The sequence below is a fragment of the Xenopus laevis genome, chromosome 5L (genome assembly GCF_017654675.1).
Source record: "Xenopus laevis strain J_2021 chromosome 5L, Xenopus_laevis_v10.1, whole genome shotgun sequence".
NCBI classification, from domain to species: domain Eukaryota; kingdom Metazoa; phylum Chordata; class Amphibia; order Anura; family Pipidae; genus Xenopus; species Xenopus laevis.
Window position 1 is genome coordinate 51,773,966 of NC_054379.1, and position 16,249 is coordinate 51,790,214.

The following is a 16,249-nucleotide window of genomic DNA, read 5'->3' on the forward strand; positions in this document are numbered from 1 at the left end:
ACTAAGGGGGGCGTGGCCGCATGTAGAGGAGGAAAGACGCACTAACCTGCGCTCCGTCCCGACACCTGCCAACCAGCCCATATATTGTGCATCCTAAGGGCCGAACCGAACCAGCACATCATCCCCTTTGCACCGCCGACTCCCCAGCAGTGCCAGCTGCGGAAGAAATGGGACAGAAGCGCACGCAAACGCCTAAACAGAAGCGTACTCGAGGAGAGAGGGAAATCCAAGATGGCGGCCGCAGCTCTGTGACAGGCACGGCGCATGGGAAGCAAGGTGAGCCGCGTGGGCATGATATAAGCGCACATACTGCGCAAAAACTAGAGCGCTTTGCCAGAGAGCCCAAGGATAGAGGCAGCAGTGGCAGCTCTGTTGCCCCCACCCTAGACATATCCAGTGTCGCCATGCAGGAGCCCCAGATTTCAGTGGAGCTGGGGGAGGGTGCAAGCCAACAGCCACCTGCTCCATCAGAGGCTGAGAACATGGTAACTAACCAGGCCTCCTCCCTGTTTGAAAGTGCTGCGTTGGCAGAGATCATGTCTGTATTAAACAGCAACCATGCCACCACTATTGGTAAAATTGATGAACTACGCTCAGATTTTACTATTCTCCGGCATGACATACAAAACATCAGGGAACGCACTCATGAAGTTGAGAGAAGGGTTGGGGAACTCGAGGACACAGTTAACCCTATTCAGGTGCAGATGCAGTCCATGGAACAAAGACTGGCTAAAACAGAGGCTAAAGCGGATGATCTGGAGAACAGACTAAGACGCAACAATATCAGATTGCTCGGCCTACCAGAAAGAGTGGAGGGGGGGCGGCCTGAGGTTTTTCTAGAGCAGTGGCTTCAGACCGTTTTTCCACTGATAACCTCACCTACCTTTGCAATTGAACGCGCCCATAGGGTGCCAGGTCGACCCCCTCCTCCAGGTGCCCAGCCACGACCCATGATAGCACGATTGCTCAACTACAGAGACAGAGACAAAATACTACGGGAAGCACGGGTCAAAGGGGATATCATGCATGAAAACTCCAGGATATCCATATACCCGGATTACTCGATTGAAATCCGCAAACAACGTATGAAATTCACGGATGTTAAGAAGCGGCTAATACAACTACAGCTCCCATATGCCATGCTATATCCAGCGAAACTGCGGGTGGTTGACAACGGCCAAACCCACTTCTTCACTACTGCCAGAGACGTGGACGCATGGCTGGAAACCAGGCCTGGGAGATCTCCCCGCAGATAAGTATGGAAATGCTCTGCACCATAGACACACTATGTTTTGATGTACTTACAAAGGAATACCTTAGGATGCACATACATATATCCTGAGAAGGGACCGGTGTGGGTCTGCAACCCAAAACCGACATTGGAGAACATGTCTTTTCTTATTGAGACTCTGGTCTTGTCACTTTTGCTTATTCGAACACTTTTTGGGAGTCAGATCCACTGTAAGTTGGGGTTGATGGTGGATAGGGTGGGGGCAGGGAAAGTTAAGCATTACTTTATTGGCTCATGTCTTAAGTATCAAGAAAGACTTTGCACTCAGAATGGATCAACATGCCAGATACTATATCGGAACACTATCAAGAAACTGAAGGTTAGGAGGGTAATGGATAGATATACTGCAGGTCATTATTTGTATGTTTTTCAATGTATAGCATTAAGTTGATCTCTTGGAATGTTAGGGGCCTGGGTGACCAAATCAAAAGGGGACTGGTCAACAAATTCCTGAGGAAACAGAACCCACAGATAATATTGCTTCAGGAGACGCATCTAGATGGGAGTAAACTAACAACGCTTAAAAAACCGTGGGTTGCGGCAGCTTATCATGCGCCGTACTCCAGCTACTCCAGAGGGGTATCCATCCTTATTGCCAAAACTTGTACGTACACCCTGCACACTGTAATATCTGACCCTGGGGGACGATTTCTAATACTGCATCTCTCTATAATGGGTAGGCACCTGACGATCGCCAATCTGTATATCCCGCCACCATTTGCTGATACTATACTGTATACGGTCATGAGCAAAATCTCTTCACTCCCCTTGGCTCCTATAATAATTATGGGTGACTTTAACAATGTACTTAATAGAGATCTAGATAGGTTGCCGGTACCCACTAGGTCCGACCAGGCACTGCTGAAATGGGTAGACACGTTCCACTTGACAGATCTGTGGAGAGCCCGCAATGAAGGAGTGAAGCAGTTTACTTGTTTTAGTCCTACTCATAACACTCTTTCTCGCATTGACCTGGCGCTGGGCTCGCCAGAGGTTGCTCGTGCCACTATGGGAATACAAATATTAACTAGAGGAATCTCCGACCATTCTCCTATCAGCCTAACTATACAGGTTTGCCCCGAGCCCCGAGACAATATCTGGCGGCTGAGCCAACACTGGATAAACCATCCAGAACTGGTAGCACCTATAGCCTCCTCTATCACTGACTTTCTATCCCATAATGAGGGTACAGCAGACGCTACAATGGTTTGGGATGCTCTTAAAGCGTATATTAGGGGGGAATACTCTATGCTGATTAGTCAAGTTAAGAGGCAGGCCATGGCTCACCTAGAAGAGAAACAGGAGGAAACAGAATCTAAAGAAGCCCAATATATAGCCAATCCCAACGCAGCCACCATGGCATTATGGCAAAATGCACAGCACTCAACGGAAGCGGTTAAGAAAAACATCCTCTATCACAAAACCAATGTTCTAGAATTAGGTGACAAATGTGGCAAATTACTGGCCTATCTTAGCAGGGACCCCTCCCAGCAAACAGCGATACCTGTAATAAACCAAAAGACAGGGGTCACTACCATGGACCCCAGGGAAATTAATGACACTTTCAAGGAATATTATTCAGCTCTTTATGACTCTAAATTGGTCTGTAACTATGAGGATATATTAAGGTACATGGGGAAAGTTGACATGTCCACATTGGACATGCCAGGAAGGCTACTGTTAGACACTCCTATAACAGCCCAAGAGATTAGTGAAGCCATTGGATCATTTCCGAGAGGCAAAACTCCAGGGGTTGATGGGATCCCCATAGAATGGTACCGGTCTTATACAAAAGAGTTGACCCCCAGTCTGGTTAAGCTGTTTAATAATGTCAGAGAGGGCACACCACTCCCAGAATCGATGAACAAGGCCTTGATTATAGTTCTCCCAAAGCCGAATAAGGACCCTAAGGAATGTGCCTCCTATAGACCGATATCTTTAATGAATTGCGACGCCAAAATACTGGCGAAGGTTCTGGCCCGGCGCCTCAACACAGTTATCACTCAAATAATTGATATTGACCAATCGGGGTTTATTCCACAGAGGACCACAGACATAAATTTAAGAAGGCTATATACAAACCTCATGGTAACTCATGACAACTCCAATTCTAGAGTTATTGCAGCCCTAGATAATGAAAAAGCGTTTGACTCAGTGGAGTGGCCCTACTTGTGGGCAGTGATGAAGTGTATGGGCTTCCCTGATAATTTCATGAAATGGGTAAAAATGCTGTATAGTGCTCCGGAAGCATCCATCCGCACTAACCAAAATTCCTCTCAATCATTCAGGCTCCACAGGGGGACTCGCCAGGGTTGCCCTCTCTCCCCTTTGCTTTTTGCTGTAGCCATGGAACCCCTAGCCTGCATGATAAGACAATCCCCTAGGATAGAAGGGCTAAAAATAGGAGGGGTAACTGAAAAAATATCCATGTTTGCGGATGATACGTTACTTTATCTGGCTAACACTGATCAGGACCTGGGGACAGCACTGGATATCATTGATGTACACACCACATACTCTGGCCTCAAGATCAACTGGGGTAAATCGGCACTTTTCCCCATAGATCCTCTACCAACTCCTCTACCGGTACTGCCTCAAGGCTTGACTTGGACAGACAAATTTAAATATTTGGGTATCACCATACATAAGGACCCAGGTAAATTTCTAGACTTAAATTTAGCGCCCTTACTTCAGGGACTGGAGCAGAAAATTAAACTATGGACCCGTCTACCACTGTCACTGATAGGGCGTATAAACCTCTTCAAAATGATCATGCTCCCCAAATTTACATACATGTTTCGGCAATCCCCTGTAAGGATCCCGAATAGTTTCTTCCAGAAAGTTCGAAAGTTCCTTATACAACTGTATTGGCATCCATCTACCCCAAAAATAGCCATAGTCAAGCTCCAACTCCCAACCCACGCTGGGGGACTGGCTGCTCCGAACCTCTTTCTGTATTACTTGGCAGCGAAACTGGCCGTAGCAAAGTGGTGGATAACCCCATCGCTAGACAACCCCGCCATACGCTTAGAAGCCCAAACCATAGGGTCATATGAGGAACTTAAGAACCTCCTTTACAGAGGTTGTAACTATACGGCAAAGGCAACGATATCCATGAGAGAAATTGTATGGGCATGGAAAACAGCTAATGGTCTCTTTCCTAAACTGGCAGCGCATTGCTCAGGACTCACCCCCCTCTGGTGCAACCCCAAATTGCCCCACATGCACACTGTACCAGATCCTCAAGCCTGGGCTATGCACAATATTAAGTATGTTCAGGACATTATGGTTGATGGTAAACTACTGGACTTCCCCACCCTTAAAAATAAATACGACCTGCCCAACAAAATGTTCTTTAGGTATATTCAACTCCGGCATGCCACGCATTCCCAATTTAATGGGGGGCCGGTGATAACTACCCCCTCCCAAATAGAAGTGAGGGCATTGGCTGATGCGCATACTAAAAATCTGTCAGTTTTTTATGCCATTCTCATGACTGCAGGGACCTCCCCATTGGGTAAATTACTGGAGAAATGGCAACGTGACATACCCGAATTGGATGCTGAGGCATGGAAGGAGACCCTTGATTCGGTCTTTGACCATATTGTGGCATCCAGAGACAAAATGATACAGTTCAAATTTCTGCATAGAGCATATCTCACTCCAAGTGTATTGGCTAAAATGTCCCCGGCCACGGTTGATGAATGTCCACGGTGTCATCATTCCCCAGCGAATTTCATACACATAGTTTGGTCATGCAACAGGATACAAAGGTTCTGGGGGGCTATAGCGCAATACATTTCTGATATGATGGAAATTCCTATCAGGGTGGAACCCCTAGGTATGTTACTGAATCAGGTAGCAGATCTAGCACCAACTACAGCTGAGAAATCGTTACTCTCCATAATGTTTGCCTATGCCCGAAAGTCCATAACCCTGAAATGGAAAGCACAAATAGCCCCAACTGTTGGATTTTGGGAATCCCAGATCATACATGCAATACCGCTATATAAACTTCTCTATACGAGAAGAGGCTGCCCGGCTAAATTTGAAAAAATATGGTCCCCATGGCTGGACATCCACGTTGACCATAATTGACCGCTGAGACATTGCCCCTAAAAATTTCCTAGTAATGTGGTAGGACAGGCAACCTCCCTCCTTCACTGTCCTATGTTTTCTGAGTTGACTTTGATACACGTACAAAGAAGTAATGCATAAGTTAGGTTAGGTTAGTAGAAGTTCTTTATTAAAATGGTAGTAAAGCGATTACACGATATGAATATCAGTACATGCATGGTGTAATATGGGACACTGTGATATGTTTGATGTCAGCCGATACCACTGTTTGCAACGGTGGCTGTGATTTAAGGAACGCTGTATAAACCTGCTTAATGACCATGTTAATGTACTCTACTTGAATAAAGCTTTTTTTGTTAAAAAAAAAAAAATATCCACTAAAGATGAAATGTACCACTTCTAAATCATGTCTGTGTTTTTCATTCTTATTGTGTGTATGTATGTATATATGCAATCTGACTTTCAGGTCTTTGTGTGCCATATTCAGCATTTACTAGTTAACGTGAGTGCAATATATGTTTGAAGGATAGTCTTCTTGTCCCCACAAAATCTCTTTAGTCATAACTGGTAGAATTATGGGGTCATATAGTATTTGCTGTGACAGAAACCCTGTCAACTAATAGAGATTTTTAGACTCCTGCAGCTGGAAGCCATCATATTTACACAATTCTTCAGGCATGACAGAAACCGGTCAACTATCTCTCTGATCCAGATATTGGTGGTACAGGCCATTGTTTTGGTCTGGAGTCAGCAGCTTATGTTGGCCTATATATGCCCATCATCTTGCACTATGACTGGCAGCAATTACCCATGTTTAAGGCACATCTGCAAACTACCCTATATTGTGTTGCTATGTAAAAGGGTGGAAAAAAGCTAAGTGATTTCTAAAGTCAATGCAGAAACTGAATTGCATAATGGTCACATGTATTAATTACATGTCCGCTTTGACCCTATTACCTGTAGCTTGTACTCATACTGAACAAGTTACATTATCAAAAAATATGGATCATTCGGGCAGTCCAAGACAATCCATCCTCTCTTAAGACTGCCTGTGGGCTTTTAAGTTTTCTTTGCATCGCCATTTAATATAATACTGCCTACAATTAGTGTCTGTCATATCATCATGCCAGTGTGAATCAGGTAAACTATTGGTCGTTGGCCTTAAAAAGATACTGACACCAGTATCATATATATAACATTGTCATTGAATGCTATTTATTTATATTATTTTATTAATTTTGCCATAAAAGTATTTGCTTGATGCTTTTTACATTACCCTGTTCCTCTATAAGGGGACTGCCATATTTGTGCAGCAGTAGTCTGTTAGCATTAAGCTAGCCATAGATGCAAAGACTTCCCCATCTCCTGACCTGCCACTAACCTTTCAGATCAAATAAATTAGTAAAACAACAGATCACGCGATGTTCCAAAAAAAAGCTAGTGGCAGCCGACAGAAATTTTCTAACCTGTCTGATCGGCAGGGCACGACAGATGTAAGGACACTCCACACACAATCTGAAAATCATACGAATCGAGGATTCAGGTTTAGGAACTTCAAGTTACAATTACTTACAAATGCAGCCCTATCAGTGAAAAAAGATCAACTTGACTTAGAGGTAACTTTTCATGTAGATTAATATTTTGAAAACAACATTTTTAGTGTCAGTATCACTTTAAGGTAGCCATGCACACCAGATATGGTAGGTGGTTTGAATTATTATGACAATATGGAGTATATGTACAGTACCTTCAAATGGAAAATTTCAACAAATATCACTCCTTGGTGTGTGGATTGTGCACTGGCGGAAAGGAGTCACAGCTCTTCCAAATGTTTGCTCTTATCTGATCATTAAAGTTCTTGGCTACATTCTGTGAAACCTTGCAATTACTTAAGCTATTATAAACATTTGTACATTGTATCCAATGTTTATACATGTACCTTGTAATTTTTCTTTTTATTTTTGTTAAAACCAATAAAAATTACTTTTGTAAAAAAAAAAAGTTCTTGGCCACAAAAAAGCCAAACAATCCTATTTGGCCAAATGACACATCTGACTGTTTGGTGCATGGGACAAAACCAAAGGCAGCTTAGTAAGAGAGCCAAAACATTCATATCTTACCACTGAAAGATGTTTTGCAGTTTAGGGTAACAGCTCATTATGGGGCAGATTATCAAGGTCGAATTTCGAGTTCATGGGAGTTATTTTATACTCCCATGAACTTGAAATTCGACCAATTGCAATTTATTATAAAAATTAAATTTTTCAAACTTGGGTGAGTAGGATCGACCCGCAAATTCGAATCTAATTTGATTCGAGTTTGAGTTTTTTTCTCTGAAAAAAACTTGAATGTCAGGAAGGCTGCAGACAACTCTAAATTGATCCCAGGACATCTTCCATAGGCTAAAAACAGCAATTCGGCAGGTTTAAGGTGGCAAATAGTCGAATACATTTCGAAAATCGAATTTAAAAAAAAACGAATTGAATTTTAACAATTCCTAGTGAAATTTGACAGTTTTGGCCATAAAAAAAACTCACTTATTTTCCATCCAACCCTTGATAAAGCTGGCCCTATATGTAAATATAGGGTGTTTCTGGTCCTTTAAAGCAATATCAAATACACAATACAATGGAAAAGTGTTCAGAGATATGACCAATTCTCTCCTCTCAATTTTACTGAACATATTCAACACTTTGTGTTTTTAGTTTAAAGCACTGAAACACAAAATTAGTATTGTATTTAATTTGGCTATGTTATCTTCAACAAAAATGGAAATAATGCTGCTTTTAGGATATATATTTAGTCCCTGTGCTGCAGAAACACCGGTGAAAAACAACAAATCATTAAAATAACTGCTATGTTTTATGGATATAAGAAGTCACAGATATGGGATCATTATTCAGTTCATGATTCTAAAGTTCAGCTGTGCAAATCAAGGCTAGAGGATAGAAAAATGGTACAAAACAATATCTAATGGTTGGATGTCTCAATGGGCAATGTCAGGAAATAGAATCTACACCAAACCAAAAAAGGTTGTCGAATTATGGAATGGCAAGCTTCCAAGATTCCTTATTATCCACATTTTTCAAAATGTTTTCCTTTTTTTATAATAATAAAACAGTACCTTGTACTTGATCCAAACTAAGATATAAGTAATCCTTATTGGAAGCAAAATCAGCACATTGGGTTTATTTAATGTTTAAATTATTTACTAGTAGATTTAAGGTATGAAGATCCAAATTACGGAAAGATCCGTTATCGGCAATATGCCTGGAGTTTGCAAAAAACAAAAAAAACACCTAAGTTGACTCTTAGTTGTGATTAAAAGTTTGTTCTGATAAATGAAAGACAGGTTTACCAGTGCAACTACACATCCAATAAAGTCAGAAATTCATACTACAAGGTGTACTGTACAAAGCTGTTACTGTTGCTATAGGTAATGGTTTTACAATACAATGGGGCTTGTTTATAAACACCATGCAAATTTGCTTCTGGGCAGTAACCCATAGCAACCAATCAGTTATTAGTTTTTTTTCAGTCAGCTGCAGGGTGAACACTGAAGGTAATCACCTGACTGGGTGCCATGGGTACTGCACAGAAGCAAATTTGCCCAGTGTTTATAAATGAGCCTGTGTGTTGAAAAATTCAAACTAGTGCCCCCCTCCCTTAAATAACACCATATCTACAAAGTTGATAGTGTTGGTTGCAGGATGCTGTGGGTCTACTTTTGAGCTTCAGTGCTTTGAGATAAAAAGGTCACACAGGACAACATTTTAGAGTAGCATTTATTCAGTAAAATGGATTTTGAATACTTTTGCAAGGCACTGAGTATAATTTAATTGAAATGGCATCTACTCCAGCAAAAAAACAAGCTTTCTTTCTAATTTGCTCAGATATGATTGAGCATTAGTATTTAGAACAAGTCACTTAAGTATTTACCGTGAATATTTCTTGAATTGCACAGTAAATTGTAGGTCTGTTCCCTTATAATTTTCTGCTATCTTGCCTGCTACAAATTTGTTTTGTTTACTTATTAGACTTCCGATCCTAAGTGTTTTCTGCTGAAAATACTGTTTTGGTTGTCAGGAGTAGGGATGTAGCGAACCGCCGAGTATGTGTTCGCGAACGCAAAAAATGCGAACAGTTCGCAAACTGTTCGCGAACTTCGAACATCCGAAAATCGTTCGATTCGAACGATCGAAGGATTTTAATCGTTCGATCGAACGATTTTCGTTCGAATCGAACGAAAATCGTTCGATTTTAGCGATCGAATGGTCGAACGATTTTGACGCGAACGCCTATTGGCGAACGTCGCGCGACGTTCGCGAACTTGCGGCGGACGCGAACAGTCGAAGTTCGCGCGAACTAGTTCGCCGGCGAACAGTTCGCTACATCCCTAGTCAGGAGGACTTCGGCAACAAAAAGTGAGCTCCAGTTTTTTCTATTCAAAATTATCATTGGACAAAATCTGTACTAGTCTAAGGCAAATTTATGTGGCTACTGTGTCTTACAGATATGGGACCAGTTATTCAAAAAGCTCAGAATTAAGGGAAGACAGTCTCCCATAGACTCCCATTTTAATCAAATAATTAAAAAAATTTCACTGTAATAATAATACAGTACCTTGTACTTAATCCCAACTAAGAGATAATAAATCCATAGTAGAGAAAAAAACAATCCTATTGGGTTTAATTATAGGGGAACTCCACAAAAACATAACTTTTTGAAAAGTAAACATAATTTCAAGCAACTCTGCAATATACATCAATTAAAAATATGCAGTCTTTTCATGATTTTTAATGGTTTATGACAGTTCCCTAATCCTAGCCTCCTGCTGATCTCTCGGACTACTTTGCTGAGCTGTCTGACTACAGTTACTTTGTATCAACAGCCATCTGTCATCAGCCTGCATCCTCCAAACCACACAATTCCCTACACAGGTGATTTTGATAAGGACTGGAACATCACAGTGCAATGCATTGTGGGTTATGTAGTTCCTGCATGCTGTCTGTAAGCTGTGGAGAAGTTGTTGCAATTTGTAACATCAGTGTTTAGTCCCTCCTTCCCTGCCACAATTTCAAATGATGCAGAAGGAGAACTGTGAGACAGCTGGATTTCAGCATAGAAAATGGCATTTATTCATACTTTTTTCCTGTGTTATATGGGCCTCTATCAAATTTTGGTTTTGGAAGCTGGAGTTCCCCTTTAATCTTAATGTAAGGAAAATTATTTGAAATTATAAAACCCCAGGTCCTGAGCATTGTGGATAACAGGTCCCATACCTGCATTACTTAAAAAAGTAATATTAAGGTAGGAAAAGTAAGGCAGATGTATCATGTTAACACCATTTAACTAAAGCCCTGGGGTTTGGGACATAGCATGAAATGAGGCCCTTGAAAGCACGCTTATTTATAGGATATTTTAGCATCATTTGGTCTCACATATTTGGCATACTGTGCAACCTACAGAGTAGATTAAAACAGCAAAACATACTAAAATGTAAAATGTTTTTTCCTTACATGTTATATAGGTACAGAATGCCTTGGAATTACAAGTATGGGATCCGTTATCTGGAAACCCGTTATCCAGAAAGCTCCGAATTAAGCAACGACTGTCTCCCATAGACTTTTAACTAGACTAAAAAAAAAGTTTCCTTTTTCTCTAATAATAAAACAGTACCTTGTACTTGATCCAAACTAAGATATGACAAATCCTTATTGGAAGCAAAACCAGCCTATAGGGTTTATTTAATGTTTACATGATTATATACTAGAACTTAGGTATGAAGATCCAAATTACAGAAAGATCAGTTATCCGGAAAACCCCAGGTCCCAAGCATTCTGGATAACAGGTCCTATACCTGTAGTAGTATGAGCTAAAACAAATAATGTTGTTTTCGGTATCTTAAAAAGTTATAATCTTTAATAACAACCAATCTGTATGCCAAACCTTTTTGGAATTCCGTTTTTGCATAAAAGTGAAGAATAAAAGATGTAGACATGAAACATGAAATAACCACAATACAGGTATGGGATCCGTTATCCAGAAACCCGTTACCTGAAAGTTCCAAATTACAGGAAGGCTGTCTCCCCTAGACTCCACTTTTGCATAGAGTACACTGTTCTGTGAGGCGGAAAAAAACATCAGAAGAATGGGGTAATGTCACACTGCATCTCCATGAATTTTCCCAAGAATACTTGGTGACAGAGCCTGCAGAAATTATACATAACTGCTTACTATCATAATTATAAAAAAAATACTAGTTAGCACAGCCCATTCACGAGATAATCAAAAATGAGGGTTGGATGTTTCAGGGGATAAACATAGATTTTTTTCCATATCTTAGGATAACTCCTATGTATTGTTACAGGTAGAAACCATAATATTTCATTTAATTTTGTTGCTTATCATTTTCTTACAAGAGAAACAAAGAAGTATAATGGGAGTGACAAATACTAGAATAAGCCCACGTGTCCTAGCTGATAAACACAAAAATATTTAGGAAAAAGCTCAAAGTCAAATGAGATTTAAATAGAAAACCACCCAACATTTCCACACCATTTCGATACTTTCTGCAGAAACCACAGCAAAGCTTTTATTCCCAATGTGAGGTTAGTACATAATTGCTCTTAAACCTACAGCTTCCAATCATTTGTTTTCAAATACATTAAGTGATTTAAAAATAAATCTTTTGAGCAGAATATTAAAGTTTACAGATTTGTTACAAAAATAGAAGACTTAATTTCTCATTCTTTTGTAAGCAATGGATAAAGGATGAATTCCTAAATAACATGCCCTTTCTTTGTGGACAAAATTAATTTTTTTTTTTTTAAAAAAAACTGCAGTCAACATGTGATTAACAAGAATAAGCCCAAATAAGGTGTAAAACCAGAGGAGTAAATAACCCATATATTTTAGTTGGCATCCCCCTGCCAAATGAGATATGCCTCTACAATTAGCTGTAGTTGGTCGATGTTAAAGAAGTGCTGCCATATGTTGGAAATCTATATCGGTTTTGGAAACGAATACAAATTAAGTAATAAACACTATAGTATATAATACTGGAGAAACCCTGTATAGTTTTTGTATAAATGTAACCTCACCAGTTCTGGAGGGGCATAAAGACGGACAGTAAACATAGCAGTATTGAAGGTCTGGTAAAGGTAAGTGATGCAGTTATAATATATAGGTATGGGGTCCATTATCTTGAAATTATGGAAAGGACATTTCCCATAGACACCATTTTAATCAAATAATTCACATTTTTAAAACTATTTTTTCTCTGTAATAATAAAACAGTACCCTGTACTTGATCCTAACTAAGATATAATTTATCCTTATTGGAGGCAAAACAATCCTATTGGGTTTAATTCATTGTTAAAAATATTTTAGAAGGTTTAAGGTGTAGAGATCCAAATTATGGAAAGAACCATTATAATAAAAACCCCAGGTCCTGCGCATTTTGGATAACAGGTCCAATAAATCACTGCGTATCTTGTTGGTGCTATATAAATAAATGATGGTGATATCTGCATGTGTACAGTGTTGGGGATGGGCAGGCATTAAAAAGATTGCACTGCCAGGCCAAGTAAATTCTAGTTATTTGAATTGGTGATAATATCATCATCCATTTTTTTGTATAAATCTTAACATTTAAATATTTATAGAAAATTCCAGTTACTTTACTGTAAATACCAAATATACTGAATACCAGTACATGTTTAATATTGCTTAGAAAAGAATTTCGAGAACTATTTTTAAAATCCCTATTAATATAGTCCATAGAATAGATTCTTCCTCCTGAGATGAATCCAGAGATGTTTGTTGCTGTTGTTGTTTTTGATTTGCCCCCAGCTTCTCTGGGTCAAAAGATGCTTCAGCAAAAGGGTCAGTTCGCAGCTTTCGGTCAAAGTAGACCTTTAATTCAAATTCACTTTCCATGTGAGATGGATGGCCATAAATTCCTATGCCCACAGGCCGGGAGAAGTCATGTGGAACAGTAATCTTATCCAAACCACAGGTTGTTGATTGTAGCTCATAGTCATCAAAAGTTGGGTTAAGCGTTAAAGAAGAAACATATATATCAGCATCACCTTTCAGGCTCTGCACCTGGAGCATAATGGTCCCTTCATGGTTTAATCTTAGATAACTGTAATTCCCAGATCCTATTTGCCCTTGAACAACATGAAGGAGCAACCATTCCTCAGGAATCTCTTCATCTGTTGAACAGTTCGTCAGATAAAATGCCTGCAGCACCAAAACCATAAAGAAGTTTCTTTTCCAGTATTCCACCATTGCATTACTGGGTGTAACTTCAACATCCTATGCAAAAAAAAGTCCGTAAAACACAAATAAATCGCAGTCAATAATATGAACTAGAAAAACAATCAAAATTCCAACTGCCGAGGCAAGATATGCACTGAAACTGATTCATTTTTCTCATAAAAATATATGTAAGGAAAACTATGCCCCCCAGAATGAAAACTTAGTCAACACATACGTTAAATCATATGAAGTGGCCTATCAAAGTATCTTACCAAACTGTAATATATCTATCTATCTATATATATCTATATCTATATACACACACATACATACACACACATATCTCTCAATAAATATTGCTCTTTTATCTGGAGCCACCATTTTATGATGGTCCGTGTGCTCCCTCAGAGATCACTTGGCCAGAAATAATGTAGCTCTGACTGTAACAAGAAGACATGGGGAGTAAAAGACTGAACTGTGTCTATTATTTGGCTGATGTGACCTAACTTGTATGTACGCCGTTTGCGTGTGTGCACTGGAAATCTTATAGTCCTGGGGGCGGCCTTTAGTATATACAGTGATTCTGTCATGATTTTTATGGTGTCATTTTTATTTCTAAATTACTCTGCATATAATTCACTCTACCATATAAAATTTGATTCCTAATCCAACAAGTGTATTTTTTTACTTGTACTATTGGTGTGTAGGCAGCCATCTCAAGTTATTGTGCCTGGTCATGTGCTTTCAGAAAGAGCCAGTGCTGCACTATGGAACTGCTTTCTGGCTATTGTTTCTCTTACTCAATGTAACTGAAGGTGTCGCAGTGGGATTTTTACTATTAAGTGTTGTTCTTATATCTACCAGGGAGATGTTATCTGGTTACCTTCCCATTGTTCTGTTGTTAGGCTGCTGGGGGGGGAGGTGAGATCACTCCAACTTGTGGTACAGCAGTAAAGAGTGACTAAAGTTTATCAGACCACAAGTCACATGACTGGGGCAGCTGGGAAACTGACAATATGTCTAGCCCCATGTCAGATTTCAAAATTAAATATGAAAAAGATCTATTTGCTCTTTTTTGTAAAACAGATTTCAGAGCAGAAGTCTGCTGGAGCAGCACTATTAACTGATGCGTTTTGAAAAAAAAACATGTTTTCCCATGACAGTGTCCCTTTAAATTTTTCTATTTAAGATTACCCAGTGGCACACACCTCTGAAGTTATATTTTTATGAATATGGTTAATTTATGCGAAGCAGGGTTTTACACGTGAGCTATTTTATACAACATATTTTTAGAGAGTCCATTTTTTGGAACCCGTACCCGACCCGTACCCTGCAATCCGCAACCCGGACCTGCATTCTTACCCGCTTGGACCCACAAGTACCTTATCAGCAACCCGCTGACCAAGAATCAGGAAGAGATGTCATTGTAAACCAGAAGTGGCATCATCGGAAGTAGGCGTGATCAGAAAAATTTAGTAAAAATCACTATTGAGAAGACCCGCAGCCCTGTTCTAACCTGTTCGTTTGCTGACATAAGAACCAATGCACATATTGGTTTTTATACCATGCCATCAGCCTGGATGAAGAGAACACAATTCTCATTCTCACTACCCAATTACAGGGTGCTGCAAGAAAATATACCTACAGGAACCCACCTTAATCACTACATAAACTAAATAACATCATTTTCCTGCATCAGGGCTGTCCAGCTGAAGGCCTATGGGCCATGTTTGGTCCTCCAAGGAAAATTCTGGTCCCCAGCCTGCTCCAGGCCTGCATATAATTCTTATGGTAAATAATAACCAGCCCATTTATAGGAACGGGATCAAGTTTATTAGACAGGTTCTTCATTGGAAGGTTCCTATTTGGGTTATTTCTCGTGCAGGTCCGGACTGAGAATTAAAATAGGCCCTGGCATTTCAGGTACACAGAGGCCCAATCAGCCTTCACCAGCCCACTAATTACTGACTTTCAATGTCAACTTATAGCAGCCCCACTGGAATTTGCCAGAACCCACAGATTGCCAGTCCGGGCCAATCTCGTGTGTAACTAAATCACATATAGAGAAAAAGTTAAACAAACAGAAAAGTTTCTGACGAGTTAGTGCAACTCAGCTACCCAGAGAATAATAAATTCAAGTCCAATAATATGCCCATTTGCTGCTGGAAAATAACGTCAGACACCCAGCCGCAGCTACATTTACTTGCTACACACCAAGCTAATTTAGGAGTCTGCCATAGAAGTTTAATGAGCGTAAAAGCGTTCAATGGGGGCTTAGAAAACAGAATGGCTGGGTATGGTAGCTATAAAGCGAAAATTCGCGACCCTGGCAATCAAAAAAAGACGCAGACTCACCAGAAAGTGGTCAGAGAGCCCAAGTAAGCGAGCACACAAAGTACACAGTACACCTGCCTTAGCAACACCCCGGTAGAGAAATGTCAGCAGCGAGCAGGAGGCGGAGCCATGTGAGAATAAGGAAGTGTGCAATCGGCGAGTCCAAGTAGGGGAGAAGGGATTGGAAGGAAGTACACATGGCGGAGGATGGGCTTTAAACTATAGCACAAGCAGAAAATACGATCGGCGAAAGAAAGAGGCCAAACGCAGATGATAAACGTT

At 40.2% G+C, this 16,249-nt stretch overlaps 1 protein-coding gene across 1 annotated transcript; it reads right to left on the reverse strand.

Annotated features, from left to right (window-relative positions):
* Positions 1–12,186: 12,186 nt before the first annotated feature.
* On the reverse strand, positions 12,187–16,057 carry c6orf120.L (chromosome 6 open reading frame 120 L homeolog). The gene is given in 3 exon segments (NM_001171714.1): positions 12,187–12,449; positions 12,644–13,690; positions 15,989–16,057. A coding segment is annotated over 1 exon segment (564 nt). The 5' UTR covers positions 13,664–13,690; positions 15,989–16,057; the 3' UTR covers positions 12,187–12,449; positions 12,644–13,099.
* Positions 16,058–16,249: the final 192 nt, after the last annotated feature.